This window comes from Pongo pygmaeus, chromosome 8, assembly GCF_028885625.2.
Source record: "Pongo pygmaeus isolate AG05252 chromosome 8, NHGRI_mPonPyg2-v2.0_pri, whole genome shotgun sequence".
Classification (NCBI taxonomy): Eukaryota; Metazoa; Chordata; class Mammalia; order Primates; family Hominidae; genus Pongo; species Pongo pygmaeus.
The window spans coordinates 64421937-64446149 of record NC_072381.2 but is presented as its reverse complement, the minus strand read 5'-3'; the positions used below and the strand labels follow the sequence as shown (position 1 = coordinate 64446149).

The window sequence follows — 24213 nt, the reverse complement described above, 5'->3', positions numbered from 1 at the left end:
CTCCACTGTGAGGCCTCACTTTCTTGAATCGTCAGGGACTACTGGAACACAAATGTCATGCACTGGCCTACAAAATGCCATCAATCCCACCTTTTCCTACCGGCTGAGGCTCTTCCCAAGGAGGTCGACTGTTTAGGATGGGCAGCAACAGTGCTGCGCTCCACTTTTTTTTTTTTTTTTGAGATAGAGTCTCACTCTGTTGCCCAGGCTGGAGTGCAGTGGCGCAATCTTGGCTCACTCCACCATCCACCTCCCCAGTTCAAGCGACTCTCCTGTCTCAGCCTCTCGAGCAGCTGGGAGTACAGGCACGTACCACCATGCCCAGCTAATTTTTCTATTTTTTAGTAGACATGGGGTTTCACTATGTTGGCCAGGTTGGCCTTGAACTCCTGACCTCAGGTGATCCACCTGACTCAGGCTCCCAGAGTGCTGGGATTATAGGCATGAGCCACCGCGCCTGGCCCAGAGCTCCACTTTTTTATTTGCAATCACATCATCCTTCTATTGATGACTTACCTGCAGCTCACACTACACACCATTCACCACATGATCTGACAACACTGAAGCAGTCTATACCTATTCAATGAGTACCAGCAAGGTCAAGTTGCTCTAAAGGTTGCTAAACACTCAATCGCTGTGCTTGCTTACTTCATCATAGACCAGGAACCAGGAGATTGCAAACCAGCACTGGTCTGTAGAACACACCCTGAGTTGGGGGTAGAGTAGGGAGAAACAAACCAACCGAACCACCCTGGATGTCATGGCTGGGCTCCTGCCCCCCTATGGCACTTAAACAGCCATGGAACTGGGACAATCATAAGAATAAAAATAACCAGGCCGGCACAGTGACTCATGCCTGTAATCTCAGCACTTTGGGAGGCCAAGGCAGGCAGATTACTTAAGCCCAGAAGTTCAAGACCAGCCTGGGCAACATGGTGAAATCCTGTCTCTATAAAAAATACAAAAAGTAGCCAGGCACAGTGGCATGCACCTACAGTTGCAGCTACTCAGGAGGCTAAGGTAGGATAATCAATTGAGCCTGTGAGGTGGAGGTGGCCATGAGCTGAGATCATGCCACTGCACTCCAGCCTGGGCAACAGAGTGATACCCTGTCTCAAATACACACATAAATATAGCAGCTTATGCTTACACAGTACTTACCATGTGCCACACATGCTGTCAACACTTACTAACTTATTTAATCCTCACAATACAAGGTCCTATTATTATCCCCATTCCACAGATGAGGAAACTAAGGCACAGAGAGAGAAAGCAATTTGGCCAGGGTCACAGTAAGTGGCAGATTCAGGATTCAAACCCAGTATCTTGGCTCAGGTACAGGCTCTTAATTACTCTCCTAAACTGACTCCTGAGTAACCCGGCCTTCCCCACCTGCTTCCTCACTTGTAAGGTCAGGTAAGGACCCCTAAATGGTTGCTGGTGAGATCAAATGAGAAAATAAATACAAAAATAATAAACAAAGTATCCTATGCAACACATCATCTACCACCTACACAACATACGACCACCCATGTGTGGCCATGAACCTGCAGCAGCCACCTACCTTTCACACAAGCCACGTGAGGTGGGGGGAGTCACAGATCCCACTGGAGAGGTGAGGACATGAGGCCTGGAAAGCAGAGGTACCCTCAGCCCCCTCTCACCTCAGTCATGCTCTTCTCCTCCCCAAAGAGACAGCCACAACACAGGAGCATGTCCCACACTCCCCAGAGGACACACCAACTCTATTTCCAAACATCCCCACTGTAACTCTCAGAGTTGAAACTGGGGAGAACGCTGGCTTTCCAATCCTCCTAGCAACTCACAGAAAGCCAGTCAGACACCTCAGGGGATCCTGGGAAGGCCAGTCAGTCTACATCCTCACCTACCCACCTGCGGCCACCAGGTCCTCCTTCACACATCACAGACCATCCATCAGCCTCCCACCCCATGCCAACCCAACCCATTCCTCTCTCCAGCCCCAGCAGCCTCACAAGAGAACCAGCCCAGAGAGAATGACTGGAAAGACAGCAGAGGCTGGTTGGCCTGGCCTCATTTTTCCAGCACCTGCTGAGCGAATGCTCCAATCAGAAGCCCCGAATTACCAGACAGACCCGCCAGTCACAGAATGGATTCTCTCCCAAGTCCTGCTCTGTGCTCTCCCCTCGCCAGGCCTGCCTCCCTCCTTCCAGCCGCCTGGCCTGCCTATGCCCAGCTCACCATACACCCTCCTTCCTTAGGCACCGAAACTTCAAGCAGCCTCACCTGTCCGGCACTATCTGTACTACTAGATACCCACTCGTTCAAGTTTTCCAACGAGACGATAAACTCCTGGGGGGTGGGGGGGCAGAAGCCATCTTCTTTGTTGCCCTTCTGAGAATCTGATGGATTTTTAGACACAAAAACATTTGCCATGTGCTATAAAGCACAAAATGGAAGGTGAGAAGGAGGAAGTCAGTATAAGCTAGGCTGATTATTTTCTGGTATTTCTAAAAGCTCCACAATAGAGCAATTAAAAAGGAAAACCTTTGAAACACAACAGCAGGATATATATGTTCCAGCTAAAAGAACAAATCCAGGTAGGAATATTGTTCATGGTAGATATCTTTCCATCTTTGCATGTTCAGCACTTAGCCGAGCCTGGTAAAGAGTAGTGACCAGGTACTTGCTGGAGAGATGGACAGATAAACTCTTGTCGGAATCTGGGCTCCACCCTAAAGCTTGTGTTATCTCATGCAAGGAGAAGACACTGTGACCAGTTCCACTGAGTTCTCATGAGAAGCCCTAAGATGAGAGAGGTTACAGAAAACCAAACACTGCATGTTCTCACTCCTAAGTGGGAGTTGAACAATGAGAACACATGGACACAGGGAGGGGAACATCACACACCAGGGCCTGTCAGGGGTGCGGGTCTAGGAGAGGGATAGCAATAGAAGAAACACCTAATGTAGATGACGGGTTGATGGGTGCAGCAAACCACCATGGCAGGTGTATACCTATGTAACAAGCCTGCGTGTTCTGCACATGTACCCCAGAACTTAAAAGTATTAAAAAAAAAAATGAGGGAGGCTGAGGACAAAAGATCAAGACTACATGAAATTTCACAACTCCTCAAAGAAACAAGGACAGCTGGTCACCATCTTGTTCTCTCTCCCTGGGCTCACAAAATCGGGGGAAATGCAACAAGATACAGAAAGGCGGTTTGCCATTTTGTAGCAAAAATGAGTGGGGGGATACATAGGCGTATATACACTCACACCCACAGCCCCTAAACTCTAAACTGCCATGGGTTTAGCTCTGTTTTTTTCAGGAGAAGGACTCAAAACCAGCACATTTTGGTTTTGTTTACTTTCCTGCTTTTTCTTGGATCCAACTCCTACTGAGGTTGGCTATCAGGGTGGGTCCCAACTCAGTGTCCATGGGGCCTTATCCTCTTATCTTTATAAAAGGCTTTTTTCCCTGGGACAAGAGGCCCGGTGGCCTCATTTTCCTGCCTGAACTCTGCCCTGTGACTAAGCAAGAAGAAGCCACGGCAGCCAGCACCCAGAGTTTCTGCTGTGTCACAAAAAGGAGTCATGGGTCTCCCTGCCAGCATCAGACCCATTCCCCGACTCAGCACTCAATTTAGATATCACGTCCTACGTCTGCATCCAGAAAGCCCCCAGTGTGACAGATGCTCAGAACACATCTGCTGAATGAATGGACGAATGCTGTGACGAAGAGAGGTGGAGAGGTAGGCAAGGCTCAGACCACAGAAATGGTCACAGGGTGGCCTGCAGTACCGAGTAAATGTAGTCATTATCAAAAAACTGACAAGGACTCCAGGGCTTGCCTAGCCTCTCAGCAGCTGATGGCCCTGAGCAGGCTACCAAACTCTACTGGCCGAGTATGCCCATCTGTAAAAGATAAATATCAATTGCAGAGGCTGATAAAAGATTTTTTTCATTGATCAGGAATGAAAGGCTGTAGCTCAAGTCCAGAAACTGCGATGCTGTGTCACTTGTTCACCCTCACTGTAAAGGTTGGTGCCCACAAAGCCAGGAGAATGTCAGGAAAAACCAGCCACAGATCTGAGACTTCCCACCCAGCCTGGTCCTGGTAAAGAAGTCTTGGAAGGAACCCCAGCCTGGGAAGAGACCTGGATCCTGTATCCAGCTCTGCCAGTGGCATGCCATGAAATCCTGGTCAAGTCACTTTGTGTCTCAGGACTACTGTTTCTCATTTGTAAAATAAGGAGTTTGGGCGAAGTGGTTTCTAAGATCCCTTCCAGCCATGGCATTCAACAATCATAGGCTGCTTAAGAAATGTAGGCCGGGCGTGGTGGCTCACACCTGTAATCCCAGCACTTTGGGGGGCCAAGGCAGGTGGACCACCTGAAGTCAAGAGTTTGAGATCAGCCTGACCAACATGATGAAACACCGTCTCTACTAAAAATACCAAAAATTACCTGGGTGTGATGGCGCACGCCTGTAATCCCAGCTACTGGGGAGGCTGAGACACAAGAATCTCTTGAACCCGGAAGTCAGAGGTTGCAGTTAGCTGAGACTGCACCACTGCACTCCAGTCTGGAGTGCAGCCTGTGTGACAGAGCGAGATTCTGTCTGAAGGAAAAAAAAAAAAAAAACATAAACAGGAAAAGAAGTTCTGGTTAGATGAGAAGAAAGGTTACTTGGAATGAGAATAGAGGTTACCATGAATACTGAAAAGGCCACTATATATTTTTTTTAAGAATTAAAGTGTTTTATTGATTGATCGATTGATTGATTGATTAAGACAGGGTCTTACTGTCCACCCAGGTTGGAGTGCAGTGGCCCAATCTCAGCTCATGCAACCTCTACCTCTCAGCTTCAAGGGATCCTCCCACCTCAGCCTCCCAAGCAACTGGGACCACAGGCATGTGCCACGGCTAATTTTTGTATTTTTTGTACAGATGGGGTCTCCCTATGTTGCTCAGGCTGGTCTCGAACTCTTGGGCTCAAGCAATCTGCCTGCTTCCCAAAGTGCTGGAATTACAGGTGTAAGCCACCACACCCAGCCCGAATTAAAGTATTTTAAAGTATTACTTCTTACGTTAAAATATGTAAATAGAATTAGATTTTGTTTCCTTTGTTTTGCTATCACCTTCCTCAATATTGGCTGGAAAGATCTTTACTACATTTGGATAGCAGATTGGCAATGGTCAAATGATGTGCAGATTTAATTTGGGCACTCAGGGGCCATCTTAGAGCCAGGGAGGTACCATTCAGACAAGCAAACTGGCATGGACTCTGAGGAAGAGGTTTGAGAGGCATGCCACATCTATAAAAATCCTGTTGGCAGGGAAAACACACCCTGGCTTGAGGTAGCCACCAGGGCAGCAGCTCTGAGTCAGAGGTGGCCATCTCTAATGGCACCGCTTTCCACACGGGCAGCCCTGCAGCCCCCACGGCAGGCTGCATGTTAGCAGGAGCTTGTTTATGCATAAAAACGAACAGTTCTCTTATGCCATAGAGGGGTAAGGCAAACAAGTGATAACATTTTCTTAAAAAAAAAAATAAACAAACAGGCTGGGTGTGGCGGCTCATGCCTGTGATCCCAACACTTTGGGAGGCTGAGGAGGGAGGATCACTTAAGGCCAGGAGTTCAAGACCAGCCTGGGCAACACAGCAAGACCCCATCTCTATGAAATTTTTTTTTAATTAGCTCAGCATGATGATGGGTACCTGTTGTCCTAGCTACTCAGGGAGGCTGAGGCAGGAGGATCACCTAAGCCCAGGAGTTCAAGATTACATTAAGCTAGGATCATGCCATCAATCATGACAGCATGGGCAACAGAGTAAGACCTTGTCTCTTTAAAAAAAAAAAAAAAAAAAAGGATAATTTTTCTGTCTATTCATATCTATCTATCAATCAATTTATTTATAGAGATGGGGTGGGGTCTCACTATGTTGCCCAGGCTGGAGTGCAATAGCTATTCACAGGCATGACCCCACCACTGATCAGCATGAGAATTTTTACCTGCTCCATTTCTGACCTCCTTAGGCAACCTGGTGGTCCCCCGCTCCCAGGAGGTCACCATATTGATGCCGAACTGGCCATCCGATTAGCATAGCACACTACAGCCCAGAACTCTTGGGCTCAAGCGATCCTCCCTCCTCAGCCTCCCAAGTAGCTAGGACTACAGGAACATGCCAACATGCCGACAAGAATAATTTTTCAAAAAAAAAAGTAACCACTTCTCACTGCAATTGACCTTCTGATGGGATTTTCACTCTGTTCCTCCCCACATCACTGTCCTGATTAACAGAGAGTGGTTTTTACTCGCCACAAAGTGGCTATTTGTCTTTTTTAAAAGCACAGTTCATCCCAAGAGGAAACCTACAAAGGAAGCAGGTGAAGACAAGAGTACCCAGTGAAAACACCATCCGCAGCCTCTGGCTCTAGCGGTGGCTCACCACCCCAGCTCAGCTCACGCAAAGCAAGGTGAGGCTTTCAGGTGGTGCTTCGCTCTCCCACATGGGGAGCATCTTAAACCAAAAGCAAGCAGACCAGTGGTTTTCAAACTGCGTTCTGTGAATTGTGGAGAACCCCAGGGAACCCTGTGGAGGAGCCTCAAGAAGGCCACAAGCTCAAGGGACAAGCTCCAAGCCCATACTCCCCATCAGTGCCTCCCTCATCTATTTTACAGATCTGGCTTTCACCTAAGAGTCCAGTTAACAAAAAAGATCTCATGGCTAAAAAAATAAAAATAAAAAACTTAGGTCATAAAAGACATTTACACTTTGTACGTGTTATTTCATTTAATTGTTTGCATCAGCCCCGTGAGGAAACCATGGCTAAACAGTTTCAGGATTGCAAGTCGCCACCTAGAACAGTCCACTCCAGAGCTGGATAGCACCAATCATTTTTAAAAGTTCTTCCTGAAACAACCGGCCTGGGCAAGGGGAGCTGCCAGGGATTATAAAACAGACTTCAAAGACAACATCAACTAAATGCAGTGGGTGGCCCTTGCTAAAATCCTGATTTTAATAAGCCACCAATAAAATGACATCTTTGAGACAAGCAAAACTGAGCATCACCCAGGCAACTTGATAACATTAAGAAATTATTATTAATGCCTCATCTCTTAGAGACACATCTTTAAGTATTTATAAGAAAAATGACATGCTGCCTGGGATTTGGTTGGGAGAGATGGGTGATCGTTACATTATCCTCTCTGTTCTTCCACATGTGTGAATGTCTTTTTCATTTTTTACTTTTTTAGAGCTGGGGTCTGGTTCTGTCTCCCAGGCTGGAGTGCAGTGGTACACTCATAGCTCACTGCAACCTCAAACCCTTGGGCTCAACCAATCCTCCCGCCTCAGCCTCCCAAATAGCTGGGGATACAGGCAGTGTCCCCTTGCTCAGCTAATTTTTTTTTTTATTTCTGTAGACATGGGGTTTTGCCGTGTTGCCCAGGCTGGTCTCAAACTCCTGGGCTCAAGGGATCCTCCTGTCTCGACCTCCTAAAGCACTGGGATTACAGGTATAAGCCACCATGCCTGGCTCTTGAAAGTCTTTAATAGAATTTTAAAAGGAAGAAAGACAGGGAGGGAGAATGGTTCTTCCTTAAAATGAACTCAATTCTACCTCCAAGTACCTTCTGGCACTCAGACCATGTTCAGCTTTCTGGGATCAAAGAGAATCAGGTCTTATCACGTTCCCTGTACCAACTGAAAACGGGCAGCATCTAAGTCCCTCTAAGTGTCCTTTCCTCAAAAACAAGCTCTTCAAGGTCCTTTTGGAACTGAACTCCTCACAGGTCACAGCAATGTCCTCCTTAAAATGTGGGCTTCAGGACCAAAGAATTGTGAAGGTGTCTTTTGAGCAGCCCAGAGAAGCATGGGCCTCCTCGTCCACTGCAGGCCTCTGCCTTGGGCACCTCCCATTTGAACTCCAAGTATGGCCTATGCCCTGGGATGCCTCCTGATTCCATGCACAGGCTGGGAGTTTGTTCTCTACTCAGGGACAAGCTACCCCCAGTAGCTCCAGAGGCGACAGCAGCAGCTTGCTCCTCTCTCACTTAAATCATCTCCATCCTCACCAAAGCCCTGGGTGAATACTATTAGCCCCTCTTCTACAGATGGGGAAGAGAAAGCAGGCCCAGGAAGTTAAGCGACTTGAAGTCACACAGCTTAGGAGTAAAGAGCCAAGATTTAAACCCCAGTCTGTGGGGGTCCCCAAGAGTGGATTCATGACATTCAGATGTCTCTAGTCCCGCAGCCTTGCTCCCTGGCTCCAAACCCACCAAGAATGCCCCCTGGGTCACTCATCCATGTCCTTCTCCCAGGAGTAACATAACACTCTGAAAGCAGAGACCACCTTCCCTGCCTCCTAGCCCAGCACCTCCCAGGGGGTCAGCAAAGACTTGCCCAAAACTTAACCAGTCCCAGACCTGCAGCCGCCAAACCACCAGGATGGCTCTCCACAAATCCTTCCAAGGCTCTCCCAGAAACCCCAACTGTGGCCCAAAGCCCAGTTCTCTTCACTCATTTCTAGTCTCTAGAGCAATTCAAAGACCAATGATCACAAAACCAGGCTTCATTCTTGGCGAACTCCATAGGGGAAACAGGACCAGAGAAGACACACATCTATAAAACAATGACTACTGGCCCCAGAATCACATGTGACTATTTCAGCTGGTATCAGAATTTAAAAGACTAGGGGCTGGGCACAGTGGCTCACACCTGTAATCCCAGCACTTTGGGAGGCTAAGGTAGGTGGATCATGAGGTCAGGAGTTCAAGATCAGCCTGGCCAAGATAGTGAAACCCCATCTCTACTAAAAATACAAAAATTAGCTGGGCGCAGTGGCAGGCACCTGTAATCCCAGCTACTCGGTAGGCTGAGGCAGGAGAATTGCTTGAACCGGGGGGACGAATGTTGCAGTGCACCAAGATTGCACCACTGCACTCCATCCAGCCTGAGCGACACAGTGAGATGCCGTCTCAAAAAAAAAAAAAAAAAAAAAAAGGAAAGTTTAGTGTTTGGGTACTCTGAATGAGAGGGCTAGGGGAAACATAAAAAAAAGATGGTATACGTTGATGCTCCAGTTTCATACATCAATGTCTTAATTTCCCAAAAATGCATTCCTCAGAACACTGATGTCGCAAGATGCTCCATGATAAAGGACTCTGTGGTTAAATCAGTTTGGGAAACACTGCCTAATAAAGCCACTCTAGTAAAGCCCCAAAGCACACTGGCTTAGCCCTCTCAAGGGGCCTGCAGAAAAGAACCTAACACTGCCTGGATGCATTTGACCGCAGAACCCTTTTAGGGCATAGCAACACTAACATCCCAGCAAACTAGCAGTTAGAAGATGTTTCTTTGGGAAATGCTGATCTAGGCCTTTTGAAAGAAAGTCTCAATAGCCTTGTTATCCCGGATTTGAGACTGAAAAACCAAACCAATCCTAAACGGGATAAGGAGGAAGTATCCAAAGAGCAAAAATAATGAACATACTTCAAGGCCTTTAGGGATGAAGATATAAGTACTGAAAACACAAAGAAAATGTGTGAACATTCCTTGGCTGCCAGATATGAATGCCACTAGGATTGTTTGGTTAATGTCTGGCCTCCAAAGAGTCACATGTAGGACGGGTGTGGTGGCTCATTCAATAATGGATTGTTTGAGGCCAGGAGTTCAAGACCAGCCTGGGCAATATAATGAGACCTTGTCTCTACTAAAAATTAAAAAAAAAATTAGCTGGGCATGGTGGCACATGCCTGTAGTACCAACTATTCAGGAGGCTGAGGCAGGAGGATTGCTTGAGCCCAGGAGGTTGAGGCCGCAGTAAGCCATGATCATGCCACTGCATCAGCCCAAACAACAGAGCAAGACCCTGTCTCAAAAAAGAAAAGAGTCACAGATAACTACTGAACTGTCCTAAGACTTTCCAAACCATATCTGAAGGAAGAAAAAAAAAATTTTTTTTTTTTGTGAGACAGAGTTTCACTCTTGTTGCCCAGGCTGGAGTGCAATGGCACAATCTCAGCTAACTGCAGCCTCTGCCTCATGGGTTCAAGCAATTCTCCTGCCTCAGCCTCCCAAGTAGCTGGGATTACAGGCACACAACCACCATGCCCGGCTAAATTTTTGTATTTTTAGTAGAGATGGGGTCTCATCATGTTGGCCAGGCTAGTCTTGAACTCCTGGCCTCAGATGATCCACCCGCCTCAGCCTCCCAAAGTGTTGGGATTACAGGCATCAGCCACCACGCCTGGCCAAAAATAATTTTTAGAAGAAAAAAAGGAAAGAAAATGCTATCCACTCCCATGTCAGGGTGCTGTGAACAGTATGGATTTCCTTAATTAAAACTCAGGTAAACAGTATGGTACCTTCTCAAAAAATTGAACACAGAATTACCATATGACCCAGCAAGTTCACTTCTGGGTATAAACCCAAAAGAAGAGAAAGCAGGGCCTCGAAGAGATATTTGTACACCCATGGTGTCACAGCAGCATTATTCTCAATGGCCAAAAGGTGAAAACAACCCAAGTGTGTCCATCAACAGGTAAAGAAACAAATAAAATATAGAATATATATATATAGGAATATTATTCGGCCTAAAAAAGGAATTTTGACACATACTAAAACATGGATGAACCTTGAGGACTTTATGCTTAGAGAAGCCAGTCACAAAAAGACAAATCTGTATTGACTTCACTTATAAAAGATACCTAAAGTAGTCAAATTCTTAGAAACAAACAACTTGAGAGGCCAAGGCGGCCAGATCGCTTGAACCCAGGAGTTCAAGACCAGCCTGGGCAACATGGCAAAGCCCCGTCTCTTAAAAAAAAACAAAAAATACAAAAACAAAAAATCAGTCGGGCATGGTGGCGGGCGCCTGTAGTCCCAGCTACTCAGGAGGCTGAGGTGGGAGAATGGCATGAACCCGGGAGGCGGAGCTTGCAGTGAGCCGAGATCGTGCCACCGCACTCCAGCCTGGGCAAGAGAGCAAGACTCCATCTCAAAAAAAAAAACAAAAAAACAAAAAAAAGGAGCTGGGTGTGGTGGCATGTGCCTATAGTCCCTGCTACTCGGGAAGCTGAGGTGGGAGGATCAACTGAGCATGGAAGGTCGAAGCTGCAGTGAGCCATGACTGTACCACCGCACCCCATGCATTCCATCCTGAGCAACAGAGTGAGACCCCACCTCCAAAAAAAAAAAAAAAAAGAAGAAGAAGGAAAGAGAGAGAGAGAGAAACACAGCAAGAAAGAAAGAAAAAAAAAAGAGACAGACAGGAAGTATTCATATAATGGTGACTGTCAAGGTATAGGGGCCCATGTAGAGTTATTATTCAATAGGTACTGAGTTTCGATTTTGCAAGATGAAAAACTTCTAGAGATGGATGGTGTTGATGTTGATGTTTGCACGGCAGTGTAAAAATACTTAATGCTGCCCGGGCGCGGTGGCTCACGGCTGTAATCCCAGCACTTTGGGAGGCCGAGGCGGGTGGATCACCTGAGGTAGGGAGTTCGAGACCAGCCTGGCCAACGTGGTGAAACCCTGTCTCTACTAAAAATACAAAAATTAGCCAGGCGTGGTGGCGGGCGCCTGTTAATCCCAGCTACCCTGGAGACTGAGGCAGGAGAACCCAGGAGGCGGAGGTTGTGGTGAGCCGAGATCATGCCATTGTACTCCAGCCTGGGCAACAAGAGCAAAATTCTGTCTCACCAAAAAAAAAAAAAAAAAAACTTAATGCAACTGAACTTGTACACTTAAAAAGTTATTAAAATAGTAAATGTTATATATATTTTTCCACAATAAAAAATGGTTCAAGGCCGGGTGCAGTAGCTCACGCCTGTAATCCCAGCACTTTGAGAGGCCAAGGTGGGTGGATCATTTGAGGTCAGGAGTTCAAGACCAGCCTGGCCAACATGGGGAAACCTTGTCTCTACTAAAAATACAAAAAAATTAGCCAGGTGTGTTGGCGCATGCCTGTAGTCCCAGCTACTTGGGAGGCTGAGGGAGGAGAATTGCTGCAACTGAGGAGGCGGAGGTTGCAGTGAGCCGAGATTGCGCCATTGCACTCCAGCCTGGGTGACAGAGTGAGACTCCGTATCAAAAAAAAAAAAAAAAAAAAAAAGGTTCAAATGGTAAATTTCATGTTATGTAAATTATCATCACAATTTCCTTTAAATCCTCAAAGCAAATGGGTTATGAGCCTTAGTGTGAAATGAATGTCAAAGTCAACAGTCAACTAGGAATTATCCACCAAGGGTTTAGAGGGATAGACTGCCAACATGGGACACTCCGAACATCTCTATTTGGTTTAAAATGTTTCTGTAGCACTTCTGTGGAACACAGTCTCAAAATGATCAATAGAGATACACAGTTCAGAGGTATGCAGTCTATCCCAGGTAAAAGGCGAAAAAAAAATCCAATTTCCCCCCAGCGCAATCCCATTTAAGATTCTTCCCTGCTGAACACACATAGCATCCCTACTGCCCAGGCCAACACGCAGCTCAGCCCTCTTTCTCTATGTTTGCCACCTCTGTGGCTCACGTCTTCCCAGGGTTTCAGGAAACGACTCTAGAGCCCCCTCGCATGGGGCAGAACATACAGGTGGTTGGAATGAGGTGGGACAAAAAAAAATGAGACAACGGCCAAGAACGGTGGCTCATGCCTGTAATCCCAGCACTCTGGGAGGCTGAGGCAGGCGGATCACCTGAGGTCAGGAATTCGAAACCAGCCTGGCCAAGATGGCAAAATCCTGTCTCTACTAAAAATATAAAAATTAGCCGGGGGTGATGGCGCACACTGGTAATCCCAGCCACTCGGAAGGCTGAGACAAGAGAATCACTTGAACCCGGGAGGCAGAGGTTGCAATAAACTGAGATTGCGCCACTGCACTCCACCCTGGGTGACAAAGCAAGGCTCCGTCTCAAAAAAAAAAAAAAAAACTGAGACAAAATATTTATCCTACTCTGCTTACTTTTTCAGGAAATGGAAAGCCAGAGTATCAAAAACCACTCAACACTAACATTAAATCAGATTAACAGCAATCCTGATGTAGAGCTGGAAAGGCCCCCAAAATCGAGTCCAACCCAATCACCCAACCTCCTTGGACCAAATGCCACCTGGGAAGTGCTCAAAACCCCACAGGAATGAGCAAGTCCCCCATCAATGCTCAACCTCTTCTGTTTTGACTGTTGAACTGGGGAAAAAAAAAAAAAAAAAACAAGCACCAGGAAGCTAAAAGGCTCTGCCATGGTGAAGATTTTGCAGTTAGGAGCAGACCTCCAGTTCAGGGCTTTTTTTTTTTTTTTTTCTAAAGAAAAGTTCCTCAGTATTCTTTTGAGGACATCAAGTTGACATTCAAAATCTATGTGTAGAAAGGGAATGACTCTCTACTCTTAGACAGTGTGGGTGCTCCACATGGCTCCTGACAGCCAGCTCCACACCACCAGTACCTGATGGGCAACCTTGGGAACTTCAGACATCAATGTCACACCACCTGCTTCCATCACAGACATACCGTGGGCGGTGATATCCCTGTGTATATCTGGGGCTTGCTCAAGCCTTCCTCCTCTCCCACAGCCTCTGCCACCATGAGGTCACCACTTAGGAATCTTCATGTATATTTGAAGAGGATATGGACAAGGATACATCATTCACTCTATACACAGCTGACTATTCATTCGTTCAACAAAAAATTATCGAACACCTATCTTGTACTAGGCTCTATTCTGGACATGAAGACTATAACAGCAAATTCGGCTCAGGGAGGACAGCTCTGACACCTGCTTGGCGTAGTATACAAGGAGCTCCCACAGAACCCTCAGAAACACCAGGAGATTCCCAGTTTTCTGGCTCTAAGGCTAGTTGCTGTCTACTGCTGCCACTGTTGTGCTGCTATATTACTCAGGGTAACAAAATGCTCTTCCATTTTTCCTACCATGGATTGTCAAATAGCACAGTGAGGTAGTTAGTGTTTTAATTACTTTGTAGAGGAGAAAAGCTCAGAAGGGTTTAAAAACCTTGCTCAAGGTCTAAAACCTTGTAAGGTCTGATCATTACTACCTAGACCCACCATCCCACTCCAGCAATGACCGCCTGTGCTAACTGTATTATCGCACAAAGGTGGTAATGCTTGGAGTGGACATTCATCTGCTCTTTTACCTGCGTGCCATCGCTGCTGCTTGTCTTCCTTTAGACAACTGCTCTGCCTCACTCTAAAAACCCACATAGTGTTGGAATGGGCTGCCAATCACAGTAGCCCATCACCTTACCCTTACCCTGTGGTTCCACTGCTGGGCACAGTGCCAAAGCTGAGCCAGTCTTCGTCCTCTAGCCCTGGCCACAGTGACCGGGCCTCATGTGGACACATAACGCTGGCCAGACCAATCAGAATCCTACCATGAGGTTTGTCTGCCTGGGCTGATTGGATAGAGCTCCCTCTCTTCCCTGGTCAGGGGCTGTGAACATGAACAGAGGGGCCTGAGGTCATGTTCAGACCCGTGGGAAAAGCCCACAGCATTGATCCAAGAGGTCAAACGTCCCAAAGGCCAGTTTCCACCATCCATCCAAAGGTTGTGGAATATTCTAAGTCAATACATTTCTCTTTTTCTACCTAAGATGATCTGAGCTAAGTTTCTGTCATTTTGTTATAAAGGTACCCTGAAATGATACACAGATAAAATCTGCCTTTCACTTAAAAACCTCTTCTCAACCATTAATTTCAAATGCCTCTGCCACTTCCTCTCAAATAACACAATTAAAACAACCTAAATTAGCCATGCAGGGTGGCATGCGCCTGTAATCTCAGCTACTAAGGAGGCTGAGGCAGGAGGATGGCTTGAGCGCAGGAGTTTGAGGCTGCAGTGAGCTATGATTGCACCACTGCACTCCACTGTCTCTAAAAAATAAGTAAATAAACAAACAAAAGAACCAAAAGAAAAACTACAACAGCTGGAGCTTTTACTTATGTCCCTTGCCCTGCTGACCCTCCAGGGCAGAGGGGATGAAGAAAAGGTGGCTGGTACCCAAAGGAAGTAGAGAGAGAACAAAAGGCCCAGGCAACCTCTACTGAATAATAAATAACCCTCACCTGACAATCAGCACCCAACTGCATTAGTCCCACTGGAAAAGCCTGGCAGGGTTATTCCCTTGGGGAAAAAAAACAAACTTCCAGCTCTAACTTCTGACAGTGTACAATGCCTAAATTCAAACCTCCCACTCAGCCTAGCCATCAAGGTCCTCCAGATTACCTCTGCATCCCCAATTCCCTTCCACCCAGAGCCAAGGCCAATCCCCTGCTCTGCTCAGGCTGGGTAAACACATGGCTCCTCTCTACAGCTCAGCCTCTGCGGCCCAGCCTCCGCGGCCCACACGTCCTCCCTCCATCGCTCCATGCATTCAGAGCTTCACTTCAACACCAAGTCCTAGCACATTCGCAAAGCTCTCCTCGGCTTCTCCAGCGGATGCTGCCGGCTCCATTCTCTTAAGTTTGATGAAGCAAGTCAGCCAGTTCACTAGGAAAGTAAAGAGGAGGCACAGGAGGTGTGGGGAGTGGGAACGAGAAGGAAACATCAGGCACTGAGCATGTGAGAGGTCCAGCGGGCACTCACCGAGTTCTGCCATTTCTGCCTCCCAAGAGAGGCCTGGTGGGAATGACTTGAGGAGTCCCACATTTAGATGGTAATGAGAGCCACTAGAGGTGAATGAGAGTATCTGGGGAAAGTATGTAGCATACCAAGTTTTTTATAAAAGAAAAAGCCTGTTTGTGCATCTGTATCAGTTGATCTGTCTCATAATGTCACTCTCATGAGTGTCCCATTCCCCCAACAAGGCGGCAAGCTACGGACTAGAATTACATCCTGTGCACCCCAGCCCCTGTCTACACCCCAGCCCCACCTGGGCCAGGCACTTCAATGCTCCCGGTGACACAGGCAGGCAGTGCAGCACCATTAGCCCCATCTTACAGATGAAGATACTAAGTCTCACCCCAGGGGCAGGGAGTTGAGAATCCTCAAGGGAAAAAACCCAGGTGTTTCCCTGAATCAAAGGGAAAAAACAAAGGACTGCATGGGGCTCCAAGTGACCAAGCTAGACTCGGTTACTGGGAAAAACAAGAGACCCAACTGAGCCACTCAGAAGTAAACAAGTCTGTCCTCTCCCTACCACCAGCTGGGGCAAAGGTGTTCACTTGTTCCCTGCAGATCCATGTATCAAATCCGGGACAAGAGAAAGCTACATAATTTCAGAGTCCCACAGTGACTGGAAATGTCCTGAAATTGCAGTGGGAAGGCCTAACCAGGGAACAGAAAAAACCACCCCAGACAAGGAATCAGGGGCACTGGGCTTGGCCTTGACTTGGGCACCTTTCTGCCCTGCGACTTCTTCCTTACAGACAGGGCCCTGGAACCGAAGATCATAAGACACCACTCATCTCCCTGGGGCTGCCACAGAGTTAATGAGATATGAAGACAGGACACAAACTCCTGAATGACAATGCCCTATCAATACCGGAATAAGAGCCACACTTCCAACAAAAAAACCACAACACAGTGTGTCTCCTAGTCACTCCACACCCCCAGGCCTGAGCGTGGTAGGTTTAAATGTCTGGGGATCTATAACTCAGCAAGAGTTGCCCCGATGGGTTGGGTTTGCTCACCTGCCCACCAACACCCAGGCACATGTCCTCCCCAGTTTCCTTTCAGTTCCAGGCCCCACGTGGTAGGCTGCTGCCGATGCAGACTCCCTCAGCACCCAAGTGCCAGTGGGGGATGGGCATTCTGGATCAGGAGCCCACACAGGATGTGGAATTCATCAAGGAAGCTCCTAGGTAGGTGATGGCATCACCTCCAACAGAGAGACAGTGCCAAAGCAGCCACCCCTTGATGCTAAGGATCCCAGGGAGCCAGCTGGTTCCTCTCTCAGGCTCCGCAACGGCTTCGAACTGAGGCCAGTTCACACCCAGAGCTGCTGCCCAGAGCACAGAGTGGAAATCACTCAGGAGTGGAAGGAGGCAGGAGCAAGTGCTGGGTTTTCCTGACTATGGCTCCTCAAGGAAGAAGACTTCCATTCCTTCAGCCAGAGCCGCTCTCTTATGCACTGAGCTTTGACCATAAGGAACACTTCCTGGCTAAAAGAAAAAAAAAGCAAAAAACTGGAGACCTACAACACAGCAATTCACCCTTCACAAAGGAGCCTCCCCCGCGCCGGGGCAGTGGCTCACACCTGTAATCCCAACACTTTTGGGAGGCTGCAGCAAGCAGACCGCTTGAGCTCAGGAGTTCGAGACCATCCTAGACAACATGAAGAAACCCCATCTCTACAAAATATACAAAAATTAGCTGGTGTGGTGGCATGTGCCTGTGGTCCCAGCTACTTGGGGGGCTGAGGCAGGAGGATGGCTTCAGACCGGGAGGCGGAGGTGGCAGTGAGCTGAGATTGTGCCACTGCACTCCAGCCTGGCTGACACAGTGAGACCCTGTCTCAAAAAAATTTTAAAAAAGCCCCCAACACACCACTGTTTGCTGACACACCATGTCATCCTCTCCCCCAGGGGCTTCAGGTGGCATCTTGCCATACCAAATGCTGTCCTAACTTTTTTCTTTCTTTTTTTTTTCGAGAAGGAGTCTTGCTCTGTCACCTAGGCTGGAATGCAAGGGCACCATGTCAACTCACTGCAACGTCCACTTCCCAGATTCAAGTGATTCTCCTGCCTCAGCCTCCCAAGTAGCTGGGACTACAGGCACCTACAACCACGCCCAGCTATTTTGTATTTTTAGTAGAGACGGGGTTTCACCATGTTGGCCAGGCTGGTCTCGAACTCCTGGCCTTAAGAGATCTGCCCGCCTCGGCCTCCCAAAGTGCTGGGATTACAGGCATGAGCCACCATACCCAGCCAACTTTTTTTCTAATGCATTAAATAAAATGAACTTAACTTCTCCTTGAAAAGTATTTTTCTAAGGATTTCATGACCCTCTCCAAAGTCACATAACTCTGCATTGTGGTAAAACTGGGGTCTGAAATCAATGCCCTAGGGGATATAATCCAAATCCTAATCTCTGCCTTCCTTAGAGGTCAAGACTAGCTCCTAGAACTTCAGCCCCATGAGGACCCACATTCTCCACCAGGTACGCAAAGGGTGAGACCTAATTAATGGCAATTGATCCATCAATCAATCTTCAGAGATTAAGGCGAGCGTTGATTTACATGCTTCCCAACGCAGACTTCCAGTCTGTACTAAGTTCTGTGCTTTAGGAAAGACTTTCAGAAACAGATCTTAACTTCTTCATTCAGAGATAGATTAGATAGATACATAGATACAATTAAAAAGAAAAAAATTACTTTGTTGAGATTCCCTCTGTCCTTATCCTCATGGCCACATCTGACAGTCCCTTACTAGCATCTCCCAAAGCACTATAACAGGAAAGGACTAGGTTTGCCCAGTAACTCTGACATGACCACAACTGGGAGGAAAGAATGCAGGTTTGAGGGACAGAGATGCAAGTCAGAAGCTCAAAGTGGAGACAGGAGGGCCACCAATGAAATGACCTGCTGTGTGGCCAGCAATTTAGTCTCTCTGTCAGTTTCCTGCAGCTACAAAAATTGAGGTTAAGATGGCCAATATAAGAGAGCTGTTACCAGGAATGCCTTATAAAATCATTCCCTTAATAAGTGGGGCTTTTAACAGCCAAATAAATGGGTCCCATCAGCCTTTGACCTTCAAGTTGCTAAGGGCAGTTTCTCAGCCCTCTCGGTTCACTTGTTTTTCTTTTATACATATATCCTTATTTATTTTTACTGTACCTATCGATTCACTGTTAAAACAGGGACAAGACCTAGAAAGATGGCACTTTGTTTCCTGGCTCTGAACAAGTTAAATCAAACAATAGGTTATAATTCAAAATTCCTGGTGCCCAATACTTTCTGAGCATTTTAACCACTCCAAGCCAGAGTTTTCTCTCTGGCAAAGAATAACAGAAAGCTCACATAGTGGCAACGACAACTGAACGTGATAAAGCAGAGCGCCTGCCACAATAGTAGATGCCCAATAAATGCTAGTTCTACTCCTCCCTCAGTGCCATGTCTTCTTCCTCCAGCTGCCTTGTCTAAAAGGCTGGCTTCCACACTCCGCGGCCAGGCCAGGACAAGCCTACCACTTGTCACAAACTCCCGCCAGTATCCGTTCCTGCACCCAGACACACACTTACAAATCAGTCATCCCCAAGACCAAAGACACAGGGGTTCCAAAAGGCACCCTCAAGGGAACCAGTCACCAGCCTTCCTCGTTAAGCAGCTCTGTGCTCTCAGGGAGAGAACTTAGCCCCAACAGCCACTACTAGGATTTTCCCATGGTGCAATGCAACTTCCCCAACTTTTCCGGGCCCAGTTTTCAAAGAAACCCAGGCAGGCATTGTGCACAATCAGCCACAAGTCTAGGAGAGACTGGGCTCTGAGCAGAGGAAAAGGAACTGGGACAGCCAGAAAATGAAAAGGCAGCGGTGGCCCCGGCACACGATGGCAGCGACCAAAATTTAAGAGTAGGGGTCCTAGCCCAGGTCCCATTCTTCTAGACGGTACCCTTGGTTAAAGGCTAGCACAGGGTCCCAAAGGGCTAGCGGATGGTGAGAAGCCTCAGAAAAGGGACTGATGGACATCCTCCGAGGTACCCCCTACCCGCTACTGGACCTGGTGGCCCCCGGGGACCCTGTCGCCGAGGCACCTGAGAGTGAAGGCCTTCAGCGGAGGGCATTGTTCACAGCGAACGGCGGGACTGGGGGAGGCAGCGGGACTTCGGGGTCCGCGCACCGCCGCCTCCCCAGCTGGGCCAGAAGAGCGAGTCCACCGAGGCCATCGCCAGGTGGAGCGGCGGCCCCGGCGAAGTCCCCCTCGGCCAGCAAGAGGGAGAAGCTGAGGGCGCGTCCCAGAGGCAGGGGCCGAGGGTCTGCCACTCACCCGCGCCTTCGGCGGGCTGCGGCGGCCCGACGACGCCGTTCAGGTAGAGAATGGGCAGCAGGTGAGGCTGCGTCTTCTCCAGCGCCGCCCGCAAGTCCTGGAAGTGGTCCCGCTCCTTGGCCAGCAGCAGCTTGAGCAGCAGCTCCGCCTTGGCGCCTCCCGCCTCCTCGTCCAGCTGCCGCCGCTCGCCGGGACTGAGCGCTCCCGCGGCCTCGAGCAGCCCGAGCACGGCTTCCACCTCCGTCATGGCCTGGGCCAGGCTCTGCTGACACTGGGCGAGCAGCTCCCGGCGCTGGGGCTCCATGGTGGCGGGCCGCGCCGCCCCGCCCCGCCGGACGCCTCCCGGGCCCCCCGAGGCCGGCGGGCGAGCAGGCGAGCGCCTCGGCAGCAGCCCTAGCGCGCCGGGAGCCGTGAGGCGGCGGGAGCCATGGGCCGGGGCCGGGGCCGGGGCCTGGGTGGGCTGGGGGCCCGGGGCGGCGGGCGGCGCTCAGTAGCGGCCGCCTCCCGGGCTCCGGAGCGCAGCCATGTTGGCTGCCGCGGCGGCGGGACTGGAAGAGGAGGAGGAGGAGACGGAGGAGGAGAAGGAGGAGGCGGAGGTGGGGACGGCGGCCGGGGCGCGCCCCGAGGCCGGGCTCCAGCCGGGCATGCCCCCCCTCCCCCTCAGCCTCCGCGCGCGCCGCCCGCCCCGCGAGAAAACTCGCCCCGAAAGCCGGGCCGCGCGCCGCCCCCAGAGCGAGACTACAACTCCCGGGAGAAAGTCGCTTGGGCCGTGTTTCCCGGGCTCCCGACGGCTCCGGCCCGGCTCGGAGGCCGCCTCGGCCCCCGTGCACCCCGGCCCGGCTCACCGGGGCCCCGCGGCCGCCACCCGCTCCGCCGTGGCCACAGCCCCGCCGCCGCCGGCCCGTCCCTCCTCTCTCCCCTCCCCGGGCCGTCCCTCCGGGAGGCGGCAGCAGCGGAGGAGGGGACGGGCGGAGGGGTGGGGTCCCCGCCCCCGGCCCGCCCGCTAGGCGGGGACGCGGCGCCGGCTGGTTCCCGGTCCCCCGAGGCCCAGGCGCAGCCGGGGGTGGGGGACACGGAGTCAGGCCTGGCACGCGGCCAGCCCCCAAGCTGCTGGAGACCCCCTCATACAAATCTTGCCCCCAATCCAGTGGGTCCTAATCTGAGAACTCCAAAATACAGCCTGGAAACAAATGGTGGGGAGGGTTTCCCGTAAATTTGGACATCTCCAGATTAAGACCTCCGCCGAATCCGTGAGGCTTTCCCTCTCCAAGGAGCTCCTAAGTAGAGAATTTCCCAGTAAAATCGCCTCAACTGCGGTAAATAGGCTGTTCCCCGCGCCAGCATTTGAGAAGAGCTGGTCCCCAGAGTGTACAGGAGTTGGGATGTTGGCAGGAGGAAGGGTGTGTCGCCGGATGAGGAAGAGAAAGGTGGGCGTCTGCGGTGCAGTCCTTGGTCTTTCTGGCAAGTGAGGCGCTCTCCCCCTAAATGTCTCAGAGGGAGACAAATCAGCGGACTACCTTGCTTCCTTTGATGACCTGGAAAGGATCTGCAGTCCCCCTTAAAGCCCAAGAATGTCTTCTCTTCCACGACAGCCGTTTGTGGACACATATTGCTTACCTCCCTGTCTGCAGGACAAGGTCCTTCAAAGCTGGAACCCTGACTGTGCTCAGTGACCCCGCAGTGCTCCTCTGTAGAGTGGGAACCCAGGTCCATTTCAAATATCTGCGTTGGAATGAGTGGATCTCGCTGGGGGTGGGAGGCACTTTGTCTACCCACACTGCCAGTCCCAGCCACATGCCTCCTCTCTTCCCTCAAAAAGCAGTGTCTTCTTAGTCTGCTTCTTCAAGGGGAGAAGTCGTTTTTATTTATGGAAACGAACTCACTATATGGTAGAAAGAACAAGAGTATCAGAATTTGCACTTTGGACTTGGACTCCCCTCTAAGCAGCTGCACAAGGTGGAACAAACCAATAACCCTTGCTGATCTGTTTTGTCCTCAGGAGAAATGGTGGAGGGAGAATGTATTATATCAGGGGTTCTTAGCCTTGGCTTCATGAGTAAGCTCAAGGATGTCAATGAAGCTTTTGACATGATCTCAACTTTTTTGTGAACATAAATATGAATATATTTTTCTGGGATGGGGTCCATAGAGTTACCAAGTTCTTTAAGGCCTCCAAATGGACCCCAGTATGGCAGAACTGAACTATTTAAAGATACCTGCCTGCTCTGGTAGTCTGACCCTTTATGGCTAAGCAAGGTTTTAGGGGAGTGGAAGGCTGGCCATTGCATAGTATCAGGGTTCCAGACAGGCTCCCTGGCTCTTCCCTCCCACTCCTGCTCATGAGATATAGTTCTTTCTGGCCGCCACTTCTCTTAGGGCAACCCCAGAGCTTAAATCATCTGCAAGGCAGTCACCTTTCAGGCACCTTTCATCTGGCACCTGTGTTCTTAGCTGGATTAACTAGAAAGCTAGTTGGAGGAAGAAAGGTGAAAGTGGAGGAAGGGGAAAAGAGGAAAAGTTGGAGACTAATTTGGCTTATGGTTAGAAGCATATTTTTTGGCCAGGCGAAGTGGCTCACGCCTGTAATCCCAGCACTTTGGGAGGCTGAGGTAGGCGGATTGCCTGAGCTCAGGAGTTGGAGACCAGCCTGGCCAACATGGTAAAACCCCATCTCTAACCAAAATACAAAAATTTAGCCAGGCATGATGGTGCATGCCTGTAATCCCAGCTGTTTGGGAGGCTGAGGCATGAGAATTGCTTGAACCCAGGAGGTGGAGGTTGCAGTGAGCTGAGATTGCACCACTGCACACCAGCCTGGGTGACAGAGCAAGACTGTCTCAAAAAAAAAAAAAAAAAAAATTTTTTTGAGACAGAGTCTCGCTCTGTCGCCCAGGCTGGATTGCAGTGGGGCAAACACAGCTCACTGCAGCCTCAATTTCTTGGGCTCAAGCAACTATCCTGCCTCAGCCTCCTGAGTAGCTGGGACCATAGGTGCTTGCCACCACACCTAGCTAATTTTTTTAATATTTTGTAGACACAGGGTCTTGCCACATTGCCCAAGCTGGTCTTGAACTCCTGGACTCAAGTTATCCTCCCGCCTCGGTCCCTCAAAGTTCTGGAATTACAGATGTGAGTCACCACCCGGACCAATTTTAGGATTCCTTTAGCCAATGACCTTGGTGTGACCTTGTACTTCTGCAGCATTTTATACCTTCTGGGGCACGCCCTTGTAGTGGTTTGAATTGTGTTCCCCCAAAAGATATGTTCCAGTCCTAATTCCCAGTACCTGTGAATGTGACTTACTTAGAAATAGGGTCTTTGCAGATGTAATCTAGTTCAAATGAGGTCATACTGGATTAGGGCAGGTCCTCATCCAATGACTGGTGTTCTTATTAGAATAGGGAAATTTGGATGCAGAGACACAGAGAAAATGCCATGTCAAGATGGATCAAAGACTGAAGTGATGCGGCTGCAAGCCGAGGAATGTGAAGAATGGCCAGCCACCACCGGAAGCTAGGGGAGACGCCAGCACAGATTCTCCCTGAGAGTATCCAGAAGAAACCAACCCTCCAACACCTGGATTTCAGACTTCTGACCTTGAGAAGTGTGAGCCAATAAAACAACTGCAGTGGAGTCAGTGGTTCTTGTTTTAAGCCACCCAGTTTGTGGTCACTGCTTATGGCAGTCCTAAGAAACTCAAACTTGCCTCAGCACAGTGGGGAGGTGAAAAGGACAAAGACGGGGGTCCCTATTTTACAAATCATCCTATCACTTCACTCTTCTACTGCCTAAGGACACCTCTGTAGATTTACCCACCTTTCCTACTTTCTTCTGGTCTTAGAAAAAGAGAGCTCCTTGTCTTTGAGGAGAGCCCTTCCATGCTCTGGATATAATCTGTGCATCCCTCTCCTCCCCCGCACACACGCACTCACACACAGTCTGCTTCTGCTTTGGTTTGGGCTCCTTCTCATTTGTCAAAAACAGGCTTGAGTCTCCCCATTCTCAAGGGTCCTCCCTTTCCTCTCACGTTTCCTTCGGAAACAATCATTGCTTGACATTGGGACCTCCACATCTCATAAACTGCTCACCGCTTGGTTGGTGCTTTACAATCAACTTCTTTTTTTTTTAATTATTGTGTTTGCTTTTTTTTAAATTTATTTTATTTGTTTTTCTGGAGACAGAGTCGCACTCTGTCACCCAGGCCAGAGTGCAGTGGCATGATTTTGGCTCACTGCAACCTCCACCTCCCGGGTTCAAGCGATTCTCCTGCCTCAGCCTCCCGAGT

At 49.2% G+C, this 24213-nt stretch overlaps 2 protein-coding genes across 4 annotated transcripts in view; one reads left to right on the top strand and one right to left on the bottom strand.

The window, feature by feature from the left end:
• DLG5 (discs large MAGUK scaffold protein 5) overlaps positions 1-20479 on the bottom strand; it is a 135643-nt gene extending 115164 nt beyond the window's left edge. For 2 of the 3 annotated variants that reach the window (XM_054435606.2, XM_054435605.2), the window contains exon 1: positions 19929-20371. In XM_054435606.2, the coding sequence (XP_054291581.1) occupies positions 19929-20232 (304 nt within the window). In that variant the 5' untranslated portion in view covers positions 20233-20371. Of the gene's footprint in view, positions 1-19928 lie in introns of all 3 variants that reach the window. The other variant, XM_054435604.2, reaches the window with a different exon arrangement.
• Positions 20356-23561, top strand: LOC134740160 (collagen alpha-1(I) chain-like). Its single transcript, XM_063669906.1, has one exon. The coding sequence runs from the start codon at positions 20356-20358 to the stop codon at positions 21139-21141; it is 786 nt and encodes a 261-aa protein (XP_063525976.1). The 3' UTR covers positions 21142-23561.
• Positions 23562-24213: the final 652 nt, after the last annotated feature.

What these genes read in the sequence shown, in the direction of transcription:
- LOC134740160 (XM_063669906.1), top strand. Translation starts at nt 20,356, where the DNA reads ATGGGCCGGGGCCGGGGCCGGGGCCTGGGTGGGCTGGGGGCCCGGGGC.